The 21485-nt window shown below is 44.4% G+C and overlaps 1 protein-coding gene across 1 annotated transcript in view; it reads right to left on the minus strand.

Moving 5' to 3' along the window:
• Window positions 1–395: 395 nt before the first annotated feature.
• Window positions 396–21485, minus strand: part of slc35f1 (solute carrier family 35 member F1) — a 491079-nt gene continuing 469989 nt past the window's right edge. The window contains exon 8 of the mRNA XM_070884460.1: window positions 396–1460. Within this exon, the coding sequence (XP_070740561.1) occupies window positions 1236–1460 (225 nt within the window). The 3' untranslated portion in view covers window positions 396–1235. The remainder of the gene's footprint in view (window positions 1461–21485) is intronic.

Below are 21485 nucleotides of genomic sequence, written 5' to 3' on the forward strand. Positions count from 1 at the left end.
TGATAGACTCAAGTATCAGCCGACGTTGGGGCCTGAATCTACAATGGCAGTGATGCTTAATCAGAACCTCAACTGTAAAAGTGATACTATCTTGGAGGCTGTTGACAATGAGGAACAAATCATAATAACCAAAAATACAGCTCATATTTTCCACAAATAAACACATTAGCCAACAAATACACCATTTATATTCACACTGATATTTTGTCAAATTAGCAGCTGTACATGAAATCTACTCACTGAGTCCTGGTGATAACTTCTATTGTTTTGTTGATGTAAAACACTGTCAGTTGTAGTTTTAATGCAGTAAACTGAAAAATAATGTCTACAGCCTATTTTTCTAAAAAAAAAGGTTTGTGTGAGTGATCATTGCAAGTACTAGACAGGAGCCGGTGTGTGATATTATCTTTCATAAAGCATTTATTTGAAAACATCATACAGGCATTACATTGCCACAGCCAGTCCATAAAGAGCATGCAGATATCAAAAAGATAAAGGGCTTCTTTCAGTTGAACTGCGCACTTTTTGGTTTGTTTTCTTGTAATGGTGTTGAGTTTAACTGTATTATGCTATTTTCTTTTCTTTATTTAACAGTAGATTTCTACCCATGGGGTACAGTCCATACTTAATGTAATCTAACTGTGAAGAATACTAATTGTTAAAGCAACACAGAGGTACTACACAACTTGTCAAAATGTTAACAGCACAAGTTAGCAAAGTCTAAACTATACAATAACCCATCCTAGAATGACACAGGTTCAGAGGTCATATAATGGCGCTTCGTATAGAAAGATAACATCACCCTTTAAATGACTTCTTAGATGGCCTTTACATGGAAACATTTATGTGCAAAAAGATGGGAATGACTGGAAATGAGAAAAAATACAGTGCATATTTAAACTCAGTTAAAATCCCCTTATTCCCATACAGTGGTAGTGATATATAGACTATATTATAAAAATGTTTTAGATGGCACTTTTTAAACCATCAGTTGATTGCAATCCACTTAAAAACTCTTAGTCAGTGAACTGACACATTAAACCCAATTGCCTCAAATAACAATTTACTAAACTCTACAATTAGTAAAAAGAATTCTAGAAATTTGGCTTGAAAAATAAATATTAAAATGTAGTAAACCAAAAATAGGGGAAATGAGGTGATGTAAACAAAAGAAAACAATCCAGGAATGCAGGATAAAGCCCACTGAAGTGCCAGGGAACATCCACAGTGCCTCCTCATGGAACTCGGACATGGGCCTCCTCCTCAGTCTCTTGTCCTAGGCTGGAATATGTGACTGATGGCTCCAGTTGTCCAGTGGTTGGTATCTCTACTACAGGACCTGCTGGGTTACGGAACTGCTTGTATACACGTGGATCTTGGGCCACGTATGTGGAAGTAGAAGAGTAGAAGATTAATCCAAGAATGATTGTGAAAAAAGACAGAAGGTAGAGTCCTGAAAACTGAAAAATGAGAAAAATATCAGATCACTAATAAATACTAGGATGTATATACTATAAGCATTGAGAAAATGACAAGTAACTCACAGATATTCATTTATAACATACTCAAATGTCTTAATGGTATAACTACATGTTGCAGTACACAATGAGCTTAGTGTCTCAACAGTATATTTTCTACTAGTTTTTAAATTATATTCTGTAAAACAAGTGCCCATGGAAGTTTAACTATATGTCTACTACCAAGTACATAATATATTTGGTTACTTGCACTAGTCAAAATGCAAACTGGATTTCAATCTATCATTTTGAATCTACTGAAAGTTAAACTCACCTTTGCCGTCCATATGAATGTTTTATCAATATTATGAACCACTTACAGTGGTTGTAAATCTTACTCATTCTTTTTACTATGGAGCCAAGTTATGCCAGCAATATCCAATTGTCTTTCAAAATTGCAAAATCCTTTTTTTTGTATTGCTTTTTTTCTGATCTTATGCTCAACATACACAAAAAAGTTATCCAAATGCACTTCAGGGATTTACTTGGCCAAGCATTTTCCATAGAAACATAGAAACATAGAAAGTAGGTGCAGGAGTAGGCCATTCGGCCCTTCGAGCCCACAATGAATCCAGTCCACAATGAATCAGAACTAGATCAACTGAGTTGCATATGCCCCGTAACTGGTCTCACAACTCTATGGGCTAAATTTTCCATGGTGGTGGCAGGCCAATCAGTGGCAGGTCGGGCGGGAAAGTCTTCTTTTTTTGACAGCGGGTCAGAAACCCGCTGTCAATTTGCTCCCATGCACCTTTTCCGCAGGCGCATCTGTCAGCGTGGAGCCGACCCGACCGGTAGTGGTGGGGGACCCAATTAAAATCATTATGAGGTATTTTACAGGTACTTAAAAACCTTTTTTTCCCGTACTTTTTATATTTCCCTGCATGGCCACGGGATTCACACAACTCGGGAACCACGTCTGTTAACCTGAGGCGCGAGTTCTGTGGCCATTGCTCCAGCTGATTACTTGACAGCATGAACAACAAACCAAAATAAAAACATGTTGATTACATGGACATTCATGGAGATTCTGTTCTACGTGCAAAGCTACTGGTAAATGTTAATTTTTCACTGGCCATTCTCGGGTGTTGCCTTCCAACTGAACAGTAATTGCAGTGAATTGATATGCACTATAAAAAATTACATATACCATTTAAATAAATTTTTGTGTTGTTCTTGGTCAGATTTTTCTCACATTATATTGTGATTGTCCAGTTACATATTAAATCAAATCATCAACCATAACAATTTCATTCTCATTACTCATTCCATTTGCCTTCAATTTCTAACTAATTTAATTTTTCAGTCTGAGACTTTAGGGTGAATTTCTGTGGAGGTTCTCTCACTTGTCCATTGTTAATTTCAACAGAAGAGCTGCAGAAATCCAAGAAACACTGTAAGCACCACTTACACAGTTTGTCACGGATTCTGCAGCTGTTCCGCTGAACTTGCATAAGATTGCAAATCCAGCCCTTTACAATTGCATTTAAAACCTGCTTAATTTTATGCATTACCTATACACACATCTTTTATTTGTACCAGTTACTGATACAATAGTCTATAGATTTGTGAATAAAGCACCAACAACTTCACAATTAATATACTTTTAAAATTATGTTCTTGATTGCATTTGTAGATGGAGTCATATTACTTAATAATAATTTTATTTAAATATTTCTTTATCACTCATATTTAACTTTTATTATACGATTGTACCGTAAAGATTCAACACCCACTATGTTAGATTGAATTTAAAATTTAATGTGGCCAGAGTCCCTTTAAGGATTCTGGCTTAAAACGCATCATGAGTGACGTCACTAGACCCGCTCCATCTAATTGGGCCGGATAACGTGCTGGACGGGCTTAATAGGACCCAGCGGGATGGAGCCAATAGCGGGATCACCAGCCACACCGGACTCGCCAAGGTAAGGAAAATTCCAGCCTATGTTCCAGTACTCTGAATGTAACTGCAAAATTACTATCTAACTCTAGATGACACAGAACAATATCTGCATCATCTAAATTGTATGCATGGCTGCAGTCTCATGAAAACTACATTAGAGGCAAAGTGCTGGCATTACTTGGAACCTCAAAGAAAATCAGAAAAATGCTGGAAATACTCAGGTCAGGCAGCATCTGTGGCGAGAGAAACAGGGTTAACGTTTCAGATCGGTGACCCTTCGTCAGTACTCAGGATCTCGATATTGTTTCTTTCTTCAGATGCTGTTGCAGCTTTACAACATTTTCTATTTTTATTTCTAACACAGATCCGAGCAGAGCAAATCCTTAGCCTTGATTTATATCTACTCCTATCACGTGAGTTTAATCAGTACTAATCTGGCCACCTAAATGAGTCTATCTCAGGAAAAGAAAATTTTAACAGAATCGTAAGCCTAACCCACAGATGGTGCTTCTTCCAATGGGCAACTGAAGAGCTGCACTGCTAACAACTATGGAAGAAGCTATGACACAAGCTATCTTGCCTTACCAGGAAGGGGAAAGGTCATGGTACCAGGAGGCAACAGTGTAAACTTATAGAAGAAAATTTACACTGTGAGAGAGGAAGTAGTCACTGAATATATTTAAGAGGGAGATGGATAGATTTCGAGAAACAAAAGGCATCAAGGGGTATGGGGAAAAAGGAATACGGTGTTGAGATAGAGGATCGGCCATGATCATATTGAATGGTGTTGCAGACTCGAAGCGTCGAATGGCTTACTACTGCTCCCATTTTCTATGTTTCTATGTATTAAGGGGTTTAGCAGCTTTCAAAGTGGATAAGTCCCTAGGCCCAGATGAAATGTATCCCAGTCTATTAAGAGAAGCAAAAGACGAAATAACAGAGGCTCTGATCATCATTTCCAGTCCTATCTGGCTACAGGTGTGGTGCCAGAGGACTGGAGGACTGCGAATGTTGTACCTTTGTTTAAAAAGGGAGAAAGGGATAGACCAAGTAATTACAGGCCAATCAGCCTAAACTCAGTGGTGGGAAAATTATTAGAAAATTCCTGAGGGCCAGGATAAATCTTAATTTGGAAAGACATGGACTAATCAAGGACATTCAGCATGGATTTGTTAAGGGAAGGTCGTGCCTGACTAACTTAATTGACATTTTTGAGGAGGTAACAAGGAAGGTCGATGAGGGTAGTACGTTTGATGTAGTGCAATGGATTTTAGCAAAGCTTTTGATAAGGTCCCACATGGCAGACTGGTAATGAAAGTAAAAGCCCATGGGATCCAAGGCAAAGTGTCAAGTTGGATCCAAAATTGGCTCAGAGGCAGGGAGCAAAGGATAATGGTTGATTGGTGTTTTTGTGACTGGAAGGCTGTTTCCAGTGGGGTTCTGCAGGGCTAATTCCTAGGTCCCTTGCTTTGTGGTATATATCAATGATCTAGACTTAAATATAGGGGGTATAATTAAAAAGTGTGAGTTGCGAGGAGGATGCTATGAGGCTGCAGAGTGACTTGGATAGGTTAGCTGAGTGGGCAAATGCATGGTAGATGAAGTATAATGTGGATAAATGTGAGGTTATCCACTTTGGTGGTAAAAACAGAGAGACAGACTATTATCTGAATGATGACAGATTAGGAAAAGGGGAGATGCAACGAGACCTGGGTGTCATGGTGCATCAGCCATTGAAGGTTGGCATGCAGGTACAACAGGCGGTTAAGAAAGCAAATGGCATGTTGGCCTTCATAGAGAGGGGATTTGAGTACAGGGGCAGGGAGGTGTTACTACAGTTGTACAGGGCCTTGGTGAGGCCACACCTGGAGTATTGTGTACAGTTTTGGTCTCTTAACTTGAGGAAGGACATTCTTGCTATTGAGGGAGTGCAGCGAACGTTCGCCAGACTGATTCCTGGGATGGCGCACTGACATATCAATAAAGACTGGATCAACTGAGCTTGTATTCACTGGAGTTCAGAAGAATAAGAGGGGATCTCATAGAAACGTTTAAAATTCTGACAGGTTTAGATAGGTTAGATGCAGGAAGAATGTTCCCAATGTTGGGGAAGTCCAGAACCAGGTGTCACAGTCTAAGAATAAGGGGTAAGCCATTTAGGACCGAGATGAGGAGAAACTTCTTCACCCAGAGAGTGGTGAACCTGTGGAATTCTCTACCACAGGAAGTTGTTGAGGCCAATTCACTAAATATATTCAAAAAGGAGTTAGATGTGGTCCTTACTACTAGGGGGATCAAGGGGTATGGCGAGAAAGCAGGAATGGGGTACTGAAGTTTCATGTTCAGCCATGAACTCATTGAATGGCGGTGCAAGCTCGAAGGGTCGAAAGGCCTACTCCTGCACCTATTTTCTATGTATCTATGTAACCAAGTCTGATCCTATCTGCACCCAACATCCATACATAAAACTGATGGATCAGCCGCCCGTTATATACTTCCCCTGATTATCCTTTCCATAGACTTCCCAATCCAATGCCACTTGTTTTGCGTCCACAGCGCAGTTAACGGTTAGCCCCCTTTCCCCCTTCCAATGCAACTGGAAAGCAATCAAAAGCAGGAATGCTCTGTTCACTCACCCACTAAGCTATTGAGGGAGCTCAGTATAAAATATTTTAAACCAATAACAAATGGCAAAGGTAAAGTAAAAAATTGTTAATCAAATAATTAAATAATAGTCTGAGTTCAGTAGTTATATAAAAATGTTTGCAGGTGTTTCTAATGCTCAATATGAACAGCAATATTTATCCATCGACTGCAGATTTTTGGTCATCTTTCAAGAACAAGTTACAAATACCACATAGCACTTCATATTCTAAAAAATGAAAGGAGTTTTGTTCAAAATTTTTGTTTAATGTTCTGCAAGTATGTGAACTCTCCATTCCCACAGAGTGTATTTCATTGATAATTCATCGAGATAATTGAAGCTGAAACATTCTCTCTTAGTCCAGTTAATCATATTACTCCATTCTACCTTGAGTTATTCTTTGTTCTGAATTGGAATAAATTGAAGAAAGAATGTATTAAATGAAAAGTGCTGCCCTCAGGCCACTTTGAACTCAAAGTTGTTTAATCAATCATTACATTTTTGCTTCAATCCATTGAATTTTCCTACTTTTTAACAAGTACTCATCTCAAAATTGGACAGGGTGTGCTTCTCCTAATTAATCCCTGTGCATCACTTTGGCCTCTTGTTTTCGTTCTGTTGAATATTCTGGCAGTAATTCAGCATTTTGCCGAGATGCCTATTCTTTACAGAGGCAATGAGTATTAGAAGTTTATTTGATCATGGAAGATATCACAACTGAGACTATAGCCCCGAAATTAACTGCTCCCACCTGACGGAAGCCAGGCAGAGGGCAGTTAAAATGTCATCATCATCATCATAGGCAGTCCCTTGGAGTCGAGGAAGACATGCTTTCGCTCCTGAAGTGAGTTCTTTGGTGGCTGAACAATCCAATACGAGAGCACTGGAGCTGCAGGTGGATTCACTCTGGAGCATCCTCGATGCTGAGGATGCCGTGAATAGCACATTTAGTAAGTTGGCCTTACCGCAGGTAAAGGTTACACAGACAGATAGGGAATGGGAGACCAACAGGAAGAGGAAAGGTAGTGCAGGGGTCCCTTGTGGTCATCCCCCTCCAAAACAGATACACCACCTTGAATACTGTTGGGGGGGGGGATGACTCATCAGGGGAGGGCAGCAGCAGTCAAGTCCATGGCACCGTGGGTGGCTCTGCTGCACAGGAGGGTAGGAAAAAAGAGTGCGAGAGCTATAGTGGTAGGGGATTCTATTGTAAAGGGAATAGATAGACGTTTCTGCGACTGCAATCGAGACTCCAAGATGGTATGTTGCCTCACTGATGCAAGGGTCAAGGATGACTCGGAGCGGTTGCAGGACATTTTGGAGGGGGAGGGTGAACAGCCAGTTGTCGTGGTGCATATAGATACCAACGATATAGGTAAAAAGCGGTATGAGGTCCTACAAGGTGAATTTAGGGAGCTAGGAGTTAAATTAAAAAGTAGGACCTCAACGGTAGTAATCTCAAGATTGCTACCAGTGCCACGTGCTAGTCAGAGTAGGAATCACAGGATAGCTCAGATGAATACGTGGCTTGAGGAATGGTGCAGAAGGGAGGGATTCAAATTCCTGGGACATTGGAACTGGTTCTGGGGGAGATGGGACCAGTACAAACTGGAGCGTCTGCACCTGGGCAGGACCGGAACCAATGTCCTAGGGGAGTGTTTGCTAGTGCTATTGAGGAGGGGTTAAACTAATATGGCAGGGGGTTGGGAACCCACGCAGGGAGACAGGGAAGTAGAATGGGGGCAGAAGAAAAGATAGAAAGAAGAAAAGTAAAAGTGGAGTGCAGAGAAACCCAAGGCAAAAATCAAAAAGGGCCACATTACAGCAAAATTCTAAAGGGGCAAAGTGTGTTAAAAGGACAAGCCTGAAGGCTCTGTGCTTCAATGCGAGGATTATTCATAATAAGGTGGACGAATTAACTGCACAGGCAGCAATTAATGAATATGATATAATTGGCATCACGGAGACAAGGCTCCAGGGTGACCAAGGCTGGGAACTCAACATCCAGGGGTATTCAACATTCAGGAAGGATAGACAGAAAGGAAAAGGAAATGGGGTAGCGTTGCTGGTTAAAGAGGAAATTAACGCAATAGTAAGGAAAGACATCAGCTTGGATGATGTGGAATCTGTATGGGTGGAGCTTCGGAATACCAAAGGGTAGAAAATGCTAGTGGGAGTTGTGTACACACCACCAAACAGTATCAGTGAGGTTGGGGACAATATCAAACAAGAAATTAGGTATGCGTGCAATAAAGGTACAGCAGTTATCATGGGCGACTTTAATATAGATTGGGCTAACCAAAATGGTAGCAATACGGTGGAGGAGGATTTCCTGGAGTGTATTAGGGATGGTTTTCTAGACCAATATGTCAAGGAACCAAATAGAAGGCTGGCCATCCGAGACTGGGTGATGTGTAATGAGAAAGGACTAATTAGCAATCTTGTTGTGCGAGGCCTCTTGGGGAAGAGTGACCATAATATGGTAGAATTCTTTATTAAGATGGAGAGTGACACAGTTAATTCGGAAACTAGGGTCCTGAGCTGAAGGAAAGGTAACTTCGATGAATGAGACGTGAATTGGCTAGAATAGACTGGCGAATGATACTTAAAGGGTTGACGGCGGATAGGCAATGGTAAACATTTAAAGATCACATGGATGAACTTCAACAATTGTACACCCCTGTGTGGAGTAAAAACAAAACGGGGAAGGTGGCTCAACCGTGGCTAACAAGAGAAATTAAGGATAGTGTTAAATCCAAGGAAGAGGCATATAAATTGGCCAGAAAAAGCAACAAACCTGAGGACTGGGAGAAATGTATAATTCAGCAGAGCAGGACAAAGGGTTTAATTAGGAGGGAGGAAATAGAGTATGAGAGGAAGCTTGCAGGGAACATAAAAACGGACTGCAAAAGCTTCTATAGATATGTGAAGAGAAAAAGATTAGTGAAGACAAACGTAGGTCCCTTGCCGTCAGACTCAGGTGAATTTATAATGGGGAACAAAGAAATGGCAGACCAGTTGAACAAATACTTTGGTTCTGTCTTCACGAAGGAAGACACAAATAACCTTCCGGATGTACTAGGGGACAGTGGGTCTAGTGAAAAGGAGGACCTGAAGGAAATCCTTATTAAGCGGGAAATTGTGTTAGGGAAATTGATGGGATTGAAGGCCGATAAATCCCCGGGGCCTGATAGTCTGCATCCCAGAGTGCTTAAGGAAGTGGCCCTAGAAATAGTGGATGCATTGGTAATCATTTTCCAACAGTCTATCGACTTTGGATCAATTCCTATGGACTGGAAGGTAGCTAATGTAACACCAATTTTTAAAAAAGGAGGGAGAGAGAAAACGGGTAATTATAGACCCGTTAGCTTGACATGAGTAGTGGGGAAAATGTTGGAATCAATTATTAAAGATGAAATAGCAGCGCATTTGGAAAGCAGTGACAGAATCGGTCCAAATCAGCATGTATTTATGAAAGGGAAATCATGCTTGACAAATCTTCTAGAATTTGTTGAGGATGTAATAGTAGAGCGGACAAGGGAGAACCAGTGGATGTGGTGTATTTGGACTTTCAAAATGCTTTTGACAAGGTCGCACACAAGAAATTGGTGTGCAAAATTAAAGCACATGGTATTGGGGGTAATGTACTGACATGGATAGAGAACTGGTTGGCAGACAGGAAGCAGGGAGTCGGGATAAACGGGTCCTTTTTAGAATGGCAGGTAGTGACTAGTGGAGTGCCACAGGGCTTAATGGTGGGACCCCAGCTATTTACAATATACATTAATGATTTAAATGAAGGAATTGAGTGCAATATCTCCAAGTTTGCAGATGACACTAAGCTGGATGGCAGTGTGAGCTGTCAGGAGGATGCTAAGAGGCTGCAGGATGACTTGGACAGGTAAGGTGAGTGGGCAAATTCATGGAAGATGCAGTATAATGTGGGTAAATGTGAGGTTATCCACTTTGGGGGCAAAAACACGAAGGCAGAATATTATCTGAATGGCGGCAGATTAGGAAAAGGGGAGGTGCAACGAGACCTGGGTGTCATGGTTCATCAATCATTGAAAGTTGGCATGCAAGTACAGCAGGTGGTGAAGAAGGCAAATGGTATGTTGGCCTTCATAGCTAGGGGATTTGAGTATAAGAGCAGGGAGGTCTTACTGCCGTTGTACAGGGCCTTGGTGAGGCCTCACCTGGAATATTGTGTTCAGTTTTGGTCTCCTAATCTGAGGAAGGACGTTCTTGCTATTGAGGGAGTGCATCGAAGGTTCACCAGACTGATTCCCGGGATGGCAGGACTGACATATGAGGAGAGACTGGATCGACTGGGCCTTTATTCACTGGAGTTTAGAAGGATGAGAGGGGATCTCATAGAAACATATAAAATTCTGACGGGACTGGACAGGTTAGATGCAGGAAGAATATTCCCGATGTTGGGGAAGTCCAGAACCAGAGGACACAGTCTCAGGATAAGGGGTAAGCCATTTAGGACTAAGATGAGGAGAAACTTCTTCACTCAGAGAGTTGTTAACCTGTGGAATTTCCTACCGCATAGAGTTGTTGATGCCAGTTCGTTGGATATATTCAAGCGGGAGTTGGATATGGCCCTTACGGCTCAAGGAGTATGGAGAGAAAGCCGGAAAAGGGTACTGAAGTGAATGATCAGCCATGATCTTATTAAATGGTCGTGCAGGCTCGAAAGGCTAAATGGCCTACTCCTGCACCTAGTTTCTATGTTTCCATGTTTCACAGACTTTGTCATGGGTGGGACAGATCGTTGTTGAGTGAAGGGATGGCTGGGACTGGTTTGCCGCATGCTCTTTCTGCTGCCTGGACTTGATTTCTGCATGATCTCGGCATTGAGACTCGAGGTGCTCAGCACCCTCCCGGATGCACTTCCTCCACTTAGGGCGGTCTTTGGCCAGGGACTCCCATGTGTCAGTGGGGATGCCGCACTTTATCAGGATGGCTTTGAGGGTGTCCCTGTAACGTTTCCGCTGCCCACCTTTGGCTCGTTTGTCGTGAAGGAACTCCGAGTGGAGCACTTGCTTTGGGAGTCTCGTGTCTGGCATGCAAACTATGTGCCCTGCCCAGCGGAGCTGAATGAGTGTGGTCAGTGCTTCAATGCTGGGGATTATAGCCTGGACGAGGATGCTGATGTTGGTGCGTCTGTCCTCCCAGGGGATTCGTAGGATCTTGCGGAGACATCATTGCTGATATTTTTCCAGCGATTTGAGATGTCTACTGTACATGGTCCATGTCTCTGAGCCATTCAGGAGGGCGGGTATTACTACAGCCCTGTAGACCATGAGCTTGTTGTCAGTTTTGAGGGCCTGGTCTTCAAACACTTTTTTCCTCAGGCGGGCAAAGGCTGCACTGGCGCACTGGAGGCGGTGTTGGATTTCATCGTCGATGCCTGTTCTTGTTGATAGGAGGCTCCCGAGATATGGGAAGTGGTCCACGGTGACCAGGGTCACGCCGTGGATCTTGATGACTCAGGGGCAGTGTTGTGCAGCGAGGACAGGCTGGTGGAGGACCTTTGTCTTACGGATGTTTAGCGTAAGGCCCTTGCTTTTGTATGCCTCAGTAAATACATCGACTATGCCCTGGAGTTCAGCCTCTGTATGTGCGCAGACGCAGGCGTCATCTGCATACTGTAGCTCGATGACAGAGGTTGGGGTGGTCTTGGACCTGGCCCCATGGTGTCAGTTACTGATCTCGCTTCCTTCCATGCAAGCAGGCGAGCAGGACATCCGGAGGAAGGAAGTGGGATCATGTTTTAAAAATGCAGATTGGGTCCGATGATGTCATGATCTCCACTGCACCCTTCCCGCCACCCCGTTAATATCAGGACCAAAATCTGTGCTCACTTGTATGACCTCCGAAAAAGTACATTTTCCAGCCTACAGGTCACGAGACATCAATCAGAGATGAGAATCCACACGGATTGTTCTCCTCAGCTTCCGGGGCTAATTATAATGCCCAATTGCAGCTCACACTGAAATCAGTTCACTGCACACAGACCCAGAATTACACCTGAGACCTTTAGCTCAGTACCACACCATATGGTGTATTTACCCACCATCAACAACATTTTCCCTTTCCCTATTTCTCCCACTGTCGGTACGTTGAGTGCCAGTTGGAAATGTAAGAAACCCTTCAATAAAAACAGCTGAAGGATTCATGTGGACTTGGTAACTGCTTCCCTTTCCCTCGAACTCACAGATGGCATGTCTCATATTTGCATGATACTCCATTTGATAAGTCAACCGAAAGTGAGCAAATTCATCAGAAAGATGAAAAACACATCTTTGGATATTCTTGTGCACATGACAGCCAGTCCTAAGACTCAAAGCTCACAACCTCGAGGATAGAGGTCCAGTGCTGAACTTGAGCTTGAGCTACCAGATCCCCCAGCATGCCATATTTACATTTCATCTCTGAGCTGCAGAAGAATAACAATTGGGAGTGCAACACAAAGGGGCTGAAATTGCCCACGCTGGAAATGCGGTGTACTGCTGTGTTTCGAGTGTTTTTATCGGCTCGGTTGATGATGTGGCCTCTTGAGTGAAATTCCGCTCGTTGGCTTTTTTTTCAGCAGACCGGATGTCGGTCATAATGTTGGCAGATGTGCAGCGGTGAGTGGAAGTTCGCACACTTGAGGGCCGGAAGTTGAGGGCGGGCAGACTATCCTCCGCTGTCAGTCATCAGTGTAGCGCTGATGATGTCATCATGGTGCTGCGTCACCACGTATCTCCCCTTCACTCAAATCGAGATGGGTGCGATTCTTTAAGTTCGGTCCACTGGGCCACCAGGGAGGGTTTCGGGTGGGCCAGCGACCTGGCATCCAAGAGGGGTTGCCAGGCTGCCTGTTGGTGGTCCGGCCAAACCCGGGAGCATAATTGTCAGCCCGACATGGCAGTCGGCCGAAAAAAAAGATGGCAATCGTGACAGTAGGTCCTCCCCTTTAATGGCAGCTGCACCACCATTTTGAGCACGCTCCAAGCACAGTGCATCTGCAGAGAAAGCTGCTGGTGGCAGCAAGATTTTCTCAGCAGAATTGCACGATCTGTGGGCGGGAACATCGACATCTGATCATAGAATCATAGAAATTTACAGCACGGAAGGTGGCCATTTCGGCCCATTGTGTCCGTGCCGGCTGACCAAGAGCTATCCAGCCTAATCCCACTTTCCAGCTTTTGGTCCGTAGCCCTGTAGATTATGGCACTTCAAGTACACATTCAAGTATTTTTTAAATGTGATGAGGCTTTCTGCCTCTACCACCCTTTCTGGCAAAGAGTTCTAGATCCCCACCCTCTGGGTAAAGACATTTTCCCTCATATCTCCTTTATACCTTCCCGCAATTGCTATAAACCTATGCCCCCCCTGGTTGTTGATGCCTCTGCCAAGGGAAACAGGTCCTTTCTATCCACTCTATCTAGGCCGCTCATAATTTTATACACCTCAATCAGTTCTCCCCTCAGCCTCCTCTGTTCCAAAGAAAACAAACTCAGCATCTCCAATCTTCCCTCATAGCCAAAATTCTCCAATCCAGGCAACATTCTTGTAAATCTCCTGTGCACCCTTTCCAGTGCAATCACATCTTTCTTGTAATGTGATGACCAGAACTGCACACAGTACTCCAGCTGCGACCTAACCAGTATTTTATACAGTTCAAGCATAACGTCCTTGCTCTTGTATTCCAAGCCTCAACTAATAAAGGCAAGTATTCTATATGCCTTCTTAACCACCTTATCTACCTGGTTTGCTACCTTCAGGGATCTATGGACCTGCACTCCAAGGTCCCTTTGTTCCTCCACACTGCTCAGTGTCGCACCATTTAATGTGTATTCCTTTGCCTTGTTCGATCTCCCCAAATGCATTACCTCACACTTATCCGGTTTGAATTCCATTTGCCACTGTTCTGCTCACCAGATCAGTACATTGATATCTTCCTGCAGTCTGCAGCTTTTTTCTTCATTATCAAACACACAGCCTATCTTAGTGTTATCTGCAAACTTCTTAATCATATCCCCAACATTCAAATCCAAGTCATTGATATATACCACAAAAAGCAAGAAACCTAGCACTGAGCCCTGCGGAACCCCACTGGATACAGGCTTCCAGACACAAAAACAGCCATCAACCATTACCCTTTGCTTCCTGCCTCTCAGCCAATTTTGGATCCAACTTGCCACTTTGCCCTGGATCCCATGGGCTTTTATTTTCACGACCAGCCAGCCATGTGGGATATTATCAAAAGCTTTGCTAAAATCCATAAACACTACATCATCGACCCTCCTGGCTACCTCCTCGAAAAATTCATCAAGTTAGTCAGACACGACCTTCCCTTAACAAATCCATGCTGACTCACCTTGATTAATCCATGTATTTCGAAATTAAGATTTATCCTGTCCCTCAGGATTTTTTCCAATAATTTTCCAACCACTAAGTTTAGGCTGACTGGCCTGTAATTACTCGGTCTATCCCTTTCTCCCTTTTTAAAACAAAAAGTACAACATCAGCAGTCCTCCAGTCCTCTGACACCACACCTGTAGTCAGAGAGGACTGGAAAATGATGGCCAGGGCCTCTGCTATTTCCTCTCTTGCTTCTCTTAACAGCCTGGGATACATTTCATCCGGGCCTGGGGATTTATCCACTTTCAAAGCTGTTGCGCCCCTTAATACTTCCTCTCTCACTATGATTATTTTGTCTAATATTTCATACTCCACCTCCCTCATTGCAAAGTCTGCATTGCCCCTGTCTTTTGAGAAAACAGGTGCAAAGTTTTCATAAAGAATCATACCCACGTCTTCTGCCTCCTCACATAGATGACGCCCTTAGGACGGATCGGCAGCAACGGAGCAGTAGTGGGGAGAGCAGGTCACCGTCAGGATACCACAGGTGTGGAATTTTCAAAATGGCGGCCATTCCACGAAAAATCGGCGGCCATTGCACTATGGCGTGGCCGCCAATTTACGACAGTAGCAGGCCTTAAAGGAAGGGGCAATTTCAGCCCCAAATACTCAAGTGGTTATGTAGAAGTACAATATATTGAAGTAGGTCAATATTGTGGCATCTGAGGTCAAACATTTTATATAGGCTATAGACTTAAAAGCACCACAGCTTAAGAGGTAAAACAAATAGCCTCACAATACAGTTTTATTCATACCTAATCCAGTAAAAGTAATCAGCGTTAGTGGTGTGCATTTGATTTGTGATTTGAATGGGTTTAATAAAATCTGATTTGACTTTAAATCACACGGACATTTATGCAATAGAAAAATTCAGATTAACCAGAAATATCAGATTCTTATATTTGGAACAGAGTAGTAGGGGGTCAAGACTTCCATCTGCCCTTCTAACTCTGCCCTGGCCCCAAATCATTGCCCCGGGTTGGGGATTATTACTGATCCACAGAGGTCTCCCAGCAGGATTCCTACTGCCAAGAGGGAGTCTCACAGCACCCAGCTGAAAATTCCCAGCAGTGTTGCAGTGGGTTTAGTTCTGCAGCACCAGTAGAGGCGGCTGGACATTTGAAGGGGCAGAAGTGCCCTGAAGATCAAGAGAGCTGCAGCCTTCTAATCCTCAGCACACACTAATTCTTTGACTAGAGTACAGTCTGTACCTCTTGTCTGATTTTTGTTTGTAGAAGACACTAAAAACATCCCAATAGTGGATAATCAAGGGGCTATAGGGTGGGAGGAATTTAATACAATTACTATCACTGAAGAAGTAGTACTTGGTAAAATCATGGGACTAAAGGTGGACAAGTCCGCTGGGCCTAATGGCTTGCATCCTTGGGTCATAAAAGAAGTGGTTGCAGAGAGAGTTGATGGTAATCTACCAAAATTCCCTGGACCCTGGATTGGAAAACTGCAAATGTAATGTCCCTATTTAAAAAAGGAGGCAGACAGAAAGCAGGAAACTATTGACTGGTTAGCCTAACATCTGTCTTTGGGAAAATGCTGGAGTCCATTATTAAGGAAGCAGTAGCAAGACATTTGGAAAAGCATAATTCAATCAATCAGCATGATTTTATGAAAGGGAAATCGTGTTTGACAAATTTGCTGGCTTTGAGGATGTAACGTGCAGGGTGGATAAGGGGGAACCAGTGGATGTGGTGTATTTGGATTTCCAGAAGGCATTCGATAAAGTGCCACATAAAAGGTCACTGCACAAGATAAAAGTTCACGGGGTTGGGGGTAATATATTGGCATGGATAGAGGATTGGCAAACTAACAGAAAACAGAGAGTTGGCATACACGGGTCATATTCGGATTGGCAAATACTAACTAGTGAGGTGCTGCAGGGATCGGTGCTGGGTCCTCAACTATTTACAATCTATATTAATGACTTGGATGACGTGACTGAGTGTAATGTAGCCACATTTGCTGATGATACAAAAATGGTGGGAAAGCAAATTGTGAGGAGGACACAAAAAATCTGCAAAGGGATATAGACAGGCCAAGTGAGTGGGCAACAATTTGGTAGATGGAATACAGTGTGGGAAAATGTGAGGTTATCTACTTGGTAGAAAAAAATAGAAAAGCAAATTATAATTTAAATGGAGAACAATTGCAAAGTGCTGCAGTACAGAGGGACCTGGGGGTCCTTGTGCATGAAACAAATAAATTTAGTACGCAGGTACAGCAAGTAATCAGGAAGGCAAATGGAATATTGGCCTTTATTGCAAGGGGGATAGAGTATAACAGCAGAGAAGTCCTGCTACAACTATACAGGGTATTGGTGAGGCCACACCTGGAGTATTGCATACCATTTTGGGGGGGCCGAATTTGGTGCAGGTTGCGCCCGCAGCTGCCGAGGATCCGGTGGAAATGTATGTTTTCTGGGCGATTCCTCTGGAACCGCCCATCTGCCGTCCAGGCTCCGCTCGGCGTGAGATTGGTCGGGGAGGGATCCGTTGGCGTGACGTCATGACGCCTGCCCATACCGGATGCTGCAAATCGGCTATTTTGGTCAGGGTGCTGACCTCAAATTGACCTGCCGCACGCCAGAAATACTGCTCGCAAAAAGCAGATCTGACCTGGCCGTGAGTCGGGCGGCAGGGAGAAGGGCTCCGAGTGCTGCAATGCTGCACATCGCGGCTATGGTGCAGGTGCTGGACCAGAATGAGTGGGACTGCTGGAAAAAAGTTAGATGGATGCTGCTTTATTTTATTGCTGATGGTCATGTTTAACTTGGATGTGATAAAAGTGACTAAAATGTGTCTAGGCTGATGGAAACTTTTTTCTTTGACCTTGCTGGAAAACCTTCATTGCAAAGCTCAATGGTGAAGGCAAAATAATTATGAATAAGTGAAAAGTCACATTTTGTCCAGCCAAGCTGATTAATTAATTCTGTGACACAGTCCTTCAAGAAGTTCTCAGGGAAGCACTACATATCACATAGAGGGTGAGAGGGTTAGGGTTAGAATGATCTATTGTAAGCCTGAGACAGCTGCAGACTCTGACAATTGTATGGGAGGAAAAGGGTATAAAGTTACAGCTATTCAACTTTAGGTGCAGCGCGATTACAGACTGAACTGAGGAAGGATTACCGTCAATAGAACACAGCAAGAGACAAGCGCCGCAGTGACTCAGTGGCCTACCGTTGAGGTTTCAATGACTAGATTGTCACTATTGCCTTGTTAATATGTCTTTCTTTGTACTGCAAGGAAACTACTTCATAAAATCTGTTCTGATTCAGCACAAAAGACCTGTACCAGTGTGCCTTGTTATGGTGACAGACATAAGTCTACTCTGAGAGAGATAATTAATCTGACACATTGAATAACCCTTTTGACGAGGTTGTGCAGGAGGGCAGCGGGATGTCTGCAGACGTGTGCGTTTTGGTGAGAAGGCAGGGAGTGCGGCCGAAGACGCTGGGGTCCCCTGCTCCTCCGGACCTGTCTGCCTTGAGGGTGTGGAGTCCGGGGCTTGAACTGTGCGCCCAAAAGCCATCTCTTGCCTCATCGCCTCAACGGTCTCCGTTGTGCGCTCCAACACAGTGATGAGCCGGCCCATCTTGTCATGCTGCTGGGTGAAGGTGGCCATGCTAGCAGCTATCCCAGTCATGGTCTGGAGCATATCGCGACCTATCCGCATGCTTGTCTGTGATAGCTGGACCATCTCCAGAATTGCAGAGAGTCGTAGTGAATCCTCAGGTGGATGCTCGCTCCTGGTGGGTTCTGGCGCCTTGCTTGTCTTCGCACCACGACCTCTGCGCTTGGTTGAGCTTGCCAGTGTGGAGTCCGTTCCAAACCCCAGGAACTCAGCAGCCGATGCTGAGGTTCTGCTGACACCTGGCTCACATGACAGGACGCTGCTGTCATCTTGTTCCTGCTCCTGGCGCTCAAGGGGCTCAAAGACGGATCCTTCTCCCTCCTCTCTCTCCTCTTCTTCATGGCTCAGGATGGTGGAGGCTTTCCACGCCCATCCCGGGTGAGGTCTTTGTACCTGCACTCCACCTCCATCATGAGCTCCTCCAATTTCTATTCATTAAACTGTGGACCTCTGGGACTGGTTTTGCCAGTCTTCATTACTGATTTCTGGCCACTCACCGTCAATGATGAAACGAATGGCTGCTCAACAGTTTGTGTGTCTCAATTTCTCCCACTGCCTCCTCTGCAACTCAAACTTCCCCCTCTGCAACCTCCAACTCTCTCCTTTCCAACCTCCAACTCTCTCCTTTCCAACCTCCAACTCTCTCCTCTCAAATGCCAACACTCTTGTCTCCCCTCTCTCACTCACAGGTGGAATAAAGTGGTGTGCCTTTATGCGCATCCGCAGTACAGCAAACGGCCTCAAACGGCCCCGAAATGACAACACGTCGGAAGGGGTGAAATGGCCTACTCCTGCTCCTATTTCTTATGTTCTTATTGGATTGCAGTTTGTACATTGCAAGCAGTCATTAAAGATTACTGTAATATAATCCACAAATTATGAATTTTTGGTATTTTAATAAATACATTGATGGCAACTGGCATGTTTGATGTTGCCATTTGTCTTAAGTAAAGTCGATTCACTGATGTAGGACTTTACAGGTCATGACTTTCATGATGTAGCTGTTCGCAGAACACTTGCTTATTTTAGACACTGAATTATACAAATTGCTGTCTGTCCTCTATAGAAGTTATTATTAGATTTGATGATCGAGGCACATTCATCGTTCACCTGTTTTAAAAGCAGAATCTCTGATGGCTGTTGGTTGGTGCAAAATGTTGAATCACAGACTTTGAACCAAATATTTTTGCTTTTTACGGGCCCAAATTTCCCCAGCCGCTTAGAGCGGCATAGTTAGATATGGTGCGCCGACTTTGTGGTGGAGAAAATGTGCCGAAAACTTACCGGGATAATTTGGTTGCTCCTGGATCCCTGTGGTCCCGTGGCGTGGCGCTGAGAAATCTGCGGGGAAGGGGGCGGAGCTTGGGTTGCACTTGCTCAGTGCAGCTGGCGGGGGGGGGGGGGCTTAGGCCCAGCGTGTCTTCGAGTGCCAGCAGGGGGACGCATGTCTGTTTGCGCGTGCGCGCATGCGCAATGGGCCAGGAACCTTGGCAATCGGCCATTTAAAGGGAGAGTGTCCTCAGTGCATCAGCAGCATTGGCAGTGGGTCATATTGGAAGGTAAGGTATTAATATTGAATTTTGGGTGGCTGATGGAGTTGAAAGGAGTGCTGCATAGGTGCATGTAAGGTGAGAACTGTGTCTTTTCAACATTACCCAAGTGTGAATCCGATACACCAATGATGCAAGAGCACGCAACAAGAACGAAGAGCTTCTTGCATGAGGAAGTGGAGAAACTAGTCACTGTCATTGAGGACTGGTGACAGGAGCTGGATATCAGTAAGAGTGGTCCCACAAAAGTTCCACCCAATGAAATGAGGAGACGCTGGAACCTAGTTGCAAAAGAATTATCCGCAGGGGTGAAGACCGTAAGAACTGGAAGCCAGTGTAAATAGAAATGGCAGGACTTTGATCAAGTAGTGAGTGTAAGTATTATCTTGAGTTTTAAATGGAATTACAATTGTTACTGTGATCATCTGTATATGTCCCATCCATCAGAAGTTCACCATGTGGCAAAAATGATATTTTCATCTTTGCAGAAGAAATTGGCCGACAACAAAAGGGAGAGAACTAGAACAGGAGGGGGCCCGCCAAATCTGCACCAACTATCACCCTCGGAACACAGGATCACTGCCTTGCTGAGTCGCACCTGCAGAAAAAGAATCAGTTCTGCACTTCAAATCGTCGCCCTTCAAATCAACCTGCTGACTGGCCTGCTACACATGAGACTACTCATTCCACCCATCCTGCCCCCTCCTGTGCTGCTAACCATTTGACTGATCTGTTGCATTTTGCAGAAGAAGAAGATAATCCTGAACATCCTGAAGATCAACAAGAAGACCCAGATGTATCCGCTCCAGACCAAAGTGTGTGAGGGAGGAGGGGTCCATAGATCTGTGTTCACGGGAGAATGCTGATCGTGATATGGATCAGTCCATGGTACAGGGCATCACTTTGCCAGACACCTCCATGAGCTCTGCCATGACATTTCTTGGTTTCACACCTTCCGAGGTTGCGGTGGTGGAATGCAGGTTGGAACACCCAGGGCCCCACCATCCCAGCCTGCGCCTCACACTGGAGGGGTGCCGTTATGCAGACCCACGGCGAGGGGAAGGAGAAGTCGACCAGTCTCTCCTGAGATGCAGCCTTCATTAGATGTACATCAGGTTACGTCATTGGGTGAGGAGACCAATGCCCTTACCCGATCACTCGTGGCCATCGTCAGTGGGGTATGTGATGAGGTTGCGACACTGTCGGGAGAAATATCAGCACTGAGACGGGAACTGAGGGCAGGTATGTCAGAGGGAGTGCAAACGATGGCAGAGGCCATGAGGGAGCTAACTGTTGCAATAAGGGCACACAGGCATGACAATCAAATGCCACTCCCACTGCAATCCCCACACCAGCTTCTGTTGAGACCCAAGCCAGGCCCCCAGCGCCTTCCCCCCCACCACCACCATCACCACCCCTATGAGGAAGTGCACATTCCCCGATATGTGGGTGAGAGATGGGTGCAGCCTTTCGTTGTTGTTGTTGTTGAAGTGCATTGTAAACTTTCCAATAAAAGATTTTTTGCATTAAAACTGAATCATGTTCCATTATTACCACACAACATTTAGGAACAACTGTAAAAAAAAAAAAATCCCTCACCCCTACAGTCATGCGGGCCTGCCGCCCCTAGCCCTGGCCGAAGGGCTAGCCCGTGCGTTCTGCAGTCGGCAAGGCAGGACTGCTCTATTTTCAGTAGTTGATTTCTCTTTCATTTATTTTTGATGATGTTGTGAAAATGTTGTGCTGAAGTTGTTTTGATGTTGTGCTGATGCTGTGAAGATGTTTAGTGTTTTAGAATCCTC

This window comes from Pristiophorus japonicus, chromosome 7 (genome assembly GCF_044704955.1).
Source record: "Pristiophorus japonicus isolate sPriJap1 chromosome 7, sPriJap1.hap1, whole genome shotgun sequence".
Classification (NCBI taxonomy): Eukaryota; Metazoa; Chordata; class Chondrichthyes; family Pristiophoridae; genus Pristiophorus; species Pristiophorus japonicus.